Source organism: Nicotiana tabacum, chromosome 16, assembly GCF_000715075.1.
Source record: "Nicotiana tabacum cultivar K326 chromosome 16, ASM71507v2, whole genome shotgun sequence".
Taxonomy (NCBI): domain Eukaryota; kingdom Viridiplantae; phylum Streptophyta; class Magnoliopsida; order Solanales; family Solanaceae; genus Nicotiana; species Nicotiana tabacum.
Window position 1 is genome coordinate 99,231,226 of NC_134095.1, and position 5,315 is coordinate 99,236,540.

General features: G+C 40.3%; 1 protein-coding gene across 1 annotated transcript; it reads right to left on the bottom strand.

The window, feature by feature from the left end:
• Nucleotides 1–210: 210 nt before the first annotated feature.
• On the bottom strand, nt 211–621 carry LOC142170334 (uncharacterized). The gene has a single exon (XM_075232225.1). The coding sequence runs from the start codon at nt 619–621 to the stop codon at nt 211–213; it is 411 nt and encodes a 136-aa protein (XP_075088326.1).
• Between the last annotated feature and the right edge of the window lie 4,694 nt (nt 622–5,315).

Genomic DNA, 5,315 nt, shown 5'->3' on the forward strand with positions numbered 1-5,315 from the left:
TAGTCAAGCTCCGGGATCGACCTTGAGGCCCCGAATCAATGAGCTCGAGGCCCCGATAATTGGCCTAACGGTTTGATTTTTTCCCTACCCTTAACTCTCATTTCGTTTCTAAGTATCACATACACAGCATCAATTGCTTAACAAACTAGCATCAAAATAGATCACGTATTTTTAGAGTCCCATCAGCAAATTTAATTGTTATTACCATTTTCATGGTAAACAGATCTCTTTGTCAACCACACAATCAAGGATTAAAAAGTCGGCGAGTAAATGGAACTTCCCCACTTTCACAAACACATAATCAAAAATTCCCACCTGTCTCTGTATGGAACGATCAGCCCTTTGCAACCTCATACTTGTAGGACTCGGCATACCTAACCTCTCTTGCTTGTATATAGCAAGAGGCATTAAGTTGATGCTAGCCCCATTATCACAAAGAGCTCTTGCAAAATCATGCACCCCAACAGTGCATGGAATGGTGAAAGCTCTCGGGTCTTCTTTATTTTGAACGGTGGTTGTTGCAATGATGGAACTAACCTGGTGAGTCACATTCACCACTTCATTCTTGGTTGTTTTCTTCTTGGTGATCAAGTCTTTCAAATACTTAGCAAAACCCGGCATCTCTTGAAATGCTTCCACAAATGGAATATTTATCGATAATTGCTTGAGAATGTCATAGAACTTTTCGAGTTGCTATCATAAACCCTCCTAGCAAGTCTTGGAGGGAAAGGAGGAGGAGGTCTAGGAATAGGTGGTAGAGTTTTTGGTGTCTCTTTTACCTTTTCCTCAACCTCTTCCCAGTTCACTTCTTGAACTTTCAACTCTTCCGGGACCTTTATAGCTTCAACAACAATTGGATCTTCAACTTGAGCCTCAACTTCTTGTTCGGACTCTTCCACTTCAACCACTTGTTCACTCTCTCCTTGAAGTACCTTCCCACTCCGAGTATTAATTTCCATGCAATGAGAAGTTGGACCACTCCCACTACCCTTTGGGTTCATAATTGTGTCACTTGGGAGTGTCCCCTTTTGCTTTGGATTTTGTTCCCTCGAGAGACCTCTCATTTGCATCTGTAATTTTTGAATGGATATGGTATGAGAGCCGACAAGCTCAGTCATATTCCTTATTGAAGTGTCAGACCATTCTTGATTTTGAAATACCCGTTCAAGCATGTTTTCCAACTTGGAATCACTTGAGGAACCTTGATTTGAATAATTTCCCTTTGGTGGAACATAAGGGTTTGAACTCCGATTTGATAAGTTGTTGTTGTTACTCCAATTCCCTTGATTTGAGCTACCTTGGGCATTTCGCCTCTGTTGGTTGCCTTGCTCTTGCGGGTTAGGCCTCCATTGATTTTGTTGTCCTTGACCTTGGTATTGTTGCCTTTGATAGCCTCCTTGAGAGTTGTTGACATAGTTTTCTTCCTTATAATCTTCATTTGATGTGGGTTGAACATGTTCCACCACATTTACCTTTTCCGTTTGGCTTTCAGTGAACATCTTTGTCAACACATTGACAATGGTGGCAAGCCCTGCAATTACTTGGTCTCTTTCTTGGTTCTTCTTAATCATGTTGGTCAAGGGAGGAGTACCATATGCAATTCCACATGTGGTGTCCTCTGAGTGCCAAGCTTGGTTATGTTTTGCCATTTTGTCAAGGATTTGTGTGATCCTTGCAAATGTCTTATCCATAAAAGATCCATCAGCTGCATTCTTGGCTATAGATTGGTTCATAGCATATAAACCCATGTAGAATTTCTCCAACAAGATAGAATCCAGAAAACCATGATTAGGCGATGTCACCAAATATAACTTGAACCAATCCCATGCCTCATGTCGATGTTCTCCCGGTAGTTGCTTGAAAAAGAAAACATTATCCCGAAGCTGAGATTTCTTGCTTTGCGGGAACCATTAGCTAAGAATGCTCGGACAAGTTTAGGCGAAGAATGGATTGAGTTTGGTGGTAGATTTTGAATCTATTTCCTCGCCTCTCCAGTTAGTGAGTACTTGAACACCCTCAACCTTAGGGCATCATCTGAGACGTTGTTCTTTTTATGCATCGCACACACACCCAAGAAGTTTCTAAGATGTTCTGTCAGATCATCATTAGTGGAATTCCTAAAAAAAAACTCTGCTTTGAGCATTAGGATTAAACCATGTTCCACCTTGAAAGTAGCAGTGTCAACTCTTGGAGGTAAAATCGCATTTGTATCCTCAATGTACTCATCTATGTCCGCAAAAGGATTTTCTTCTTTCTCATATTCGGCCATGTTTTCCTATGAACACCAAGCAAAACAAGCAAAGTGTGATGGAATAGAAGAAGACATAAAGTAAAGCACACACTAATTAGTAATTTCAAAATTGTATTCCCTGGTGCCAAAATTTGATACGCTCAAATTACACTTTAATTAAATAGTGTAAGGCGGTAGGTGTCAAATATAATAACCCAACAAGGTTGGGGTTGAATCCCACAGGGAATATGGTGTGAAAAGTTTACTTGAATAGTGTGAAACTTGACTTAGGTCGTAATTCTATTCCTTTAACGTAACAAGCGAATAATATAATTGTGAATTAAGGAGATAACTAATTGTGTTATGAAAATGTAAATAATTTGAGTAAGGAAACCAAGGTTGTGTCCTCGTCAATGGAATGTGATGCTATCGGTGTTAATATGATATATCTAATGGAAACTCCTTTGGTATGCAAATAATTTCTAAATGACTACCCAATATTTTTCAATAGTTGGCCTGCGACCTTCAGACAAAAATGCCCCTTCAGACAGCTTCTGCGACCTCATAATGGTCGCATACCACCTATATGGTCCGTATATTCTTCATTCTCATTGTAGACTTAATACTTCACCAATTCCAGCTTTTGCCGCATATCGATTATGAGGTCCGTATGTGTGTTATGAGACCACATATGCTCTCGCAAATCATGTTGAGAAGCTTCTTCTACTGGAATTATGCGACCATTATGTGGCTCGCAAAAGTGTTATGCGACCGCATAATGGACCACATATCCTTCTCTTCATTTGGCCAATAAGTCTGCTTCAGTTTTCGGCCAACCTCTAAGTTATGCAGTCTGCATGTGCATTATACGGTCGCATACTTGTAGCATTTCCTATCTTTTTGTGACCTTTCGACTTATTTTCCATATTTTTGTGTCTTCAAGCTCATGCACTACAAAAAAACCAAACTTGATCAGAATTAACTAAAAATGCATTAAAAGACGAGTTAAAATCTAAGTAATTGGTATCAAATGTGCCAAAATTCTATGGCACATCAGCCATTCTACCAGTAGGGTTATTTCTTAGGTGAAGATGCGACGTATGGTCTAGAAGGGATGTCTATCTTATTTGGCCTATATTCGTGATTCCAGTGCGGAGGATCCTTCCATTGATTCAGTACCTATTATGAGTGGGTTTCTATAGGTGTTTCCTATTGATCTTCCAGGGATGCTACCCGATAGAGATATTGACTTCTGTATTGATTTAGCTCTGAGCACTCAACCCATTTTTATTCCACTATATTGTATGGCCCCAACTGAGTTGAATGAACTGAAGGAGCAGTTGCAAGATTTACTTGATAAGTAATACATTAGACCTAGTGTCTCGCCTTGGGGTGCGCTCGTGTTGTTCATAAAGAAGAAGGATGGTTCGATGAGGATGTTTATAGACTATTGATAGTTGAATAGAGTCACTATCAAGAACAATTATCCATTACCGATCATTGATGACATATTTGATCAAATTCAGGATGCCAAAGTGTTTATGAAGATAGATTTGAGATCTAGCTACCATTAGTTTAAGATTAGGGCATTTTATGTCCCTAAGACAACTTTTCAAACTCGGTATGGGCATTATGAGTTCCTAGTGATGTCATTTGGGTTGAAAAATGCCCCATCAGCATTTATGGATTTGATGAACCGGGTATTTAAGCCCTATTATTATTCCTTTGTGATTGTATTCATTGATGATATCTTGATCTACTGCTGTAGTTGAGAGGAGCATGAGTAGCATCTTTGATTTGTACTTCAGACTTTGGGAGATAGTCTGTTATATGCCATGTTTTCAAAGTGTGAGTTTTGGTTGGACTCGGTCACCTTTTTGGGGCATTTTGTGTCGGCCGAAGGCATAAAAGTGGACCCTAAGAATATTGAGGCGGTTCAGAACTGGGCTTGACTTACTTCAGCTATAGATATTCGTAGTTTCCTAGGTTTGGTGGGTTATTCTTGCCGGTTCGTGGAGGGGTTTTCATCCAAAGCAGCCCCATTGACTAGATTCACCCAAAAGGGTGTTTCGTTCAGATGGTCTGATGAGTGTGAGTTGAGCTTTCAAAAGCTCAAGACTACCTTGACTACAACTCCAGTGTTCGTGTTGCCCACAGGTTCAGGATCCTACACGGTGTATTGTGATGCATCGTGTATTGGGCTCGGTGTAGTATTGATGCAGGATAGTAGGGTTATTGCATATGCATCGCGATAGTTGAAGGTTCATGAGAAGAATTACCTTGATCATGACTTAGAGTTTGTAGCTATCGTTTATGCACTGAAGATTTGGAGGAATTATTTCTACGGCATGTCGTGTGAGGTATTCACGGATCATCAGAGTCTACAATATTTGTTCAAGCAAAAGGATCTCAACTTGAGGCAGCGGAGGTGGTTGGAGATGTTGAAAGACTATGATATCACCATTTTGTATCATCCTAGGATGGCCAACATGTCGACTGATGCCTTGAGTAGGTAGGATATGAGTATGGGTAGCCTTACATATATTCTAGATGGTGATAGACCGCTAGCATTAGATGTTCAAGCCTTGGCCAATCAGTTTATGAGGTTAGATGTTTTGGAACCTTGTCGAGTTCTATCTTGCATGATCTCTTGGTCTTCTTTGCGTGAGTGCATTAGAGAGTGTCAATATGATGACCCCCATTTGTTTGTCCTTAAAGACATAGTGCGACACGGTGGTCCAAGCAAGTTACTATTAGAGATGATGGGGTGTTGCATATGCAGGGTCGGATTTGTATGTCTAATATGGATAGGCTTCGTGAGTTGATTATTGAGGAGGCCCATAGTTTGCAGTATTCCATTCATCTTGGTGCCACCAAGATGTATCAGGATTTGAGGTAGTATTATTGGTGGAGAAAAATGAAGAAGGATATAGTGGCATATGTGGCTCGATGGTTGAATTCAGCAGGTAAAGTATGAGCATCAGAGGCTTGGCAGTTTGCTTCAGAAGCTTGAGATTCCAGAGTGGAAGTGGAAACATATTACCATGGATTTTGTTGTTGGTCTCCCACAGACTTCGAAGAAATT

Excerpts from the sequence above, each read along its gene's own strand:
- LOC142170334 (XM_075232225.1), bottom strand. The coding sequence starts at position 621 with ATGCCGGGTTTTGCTAAGTATTTGAAAGACTTGATCACCAAGAAGAAA.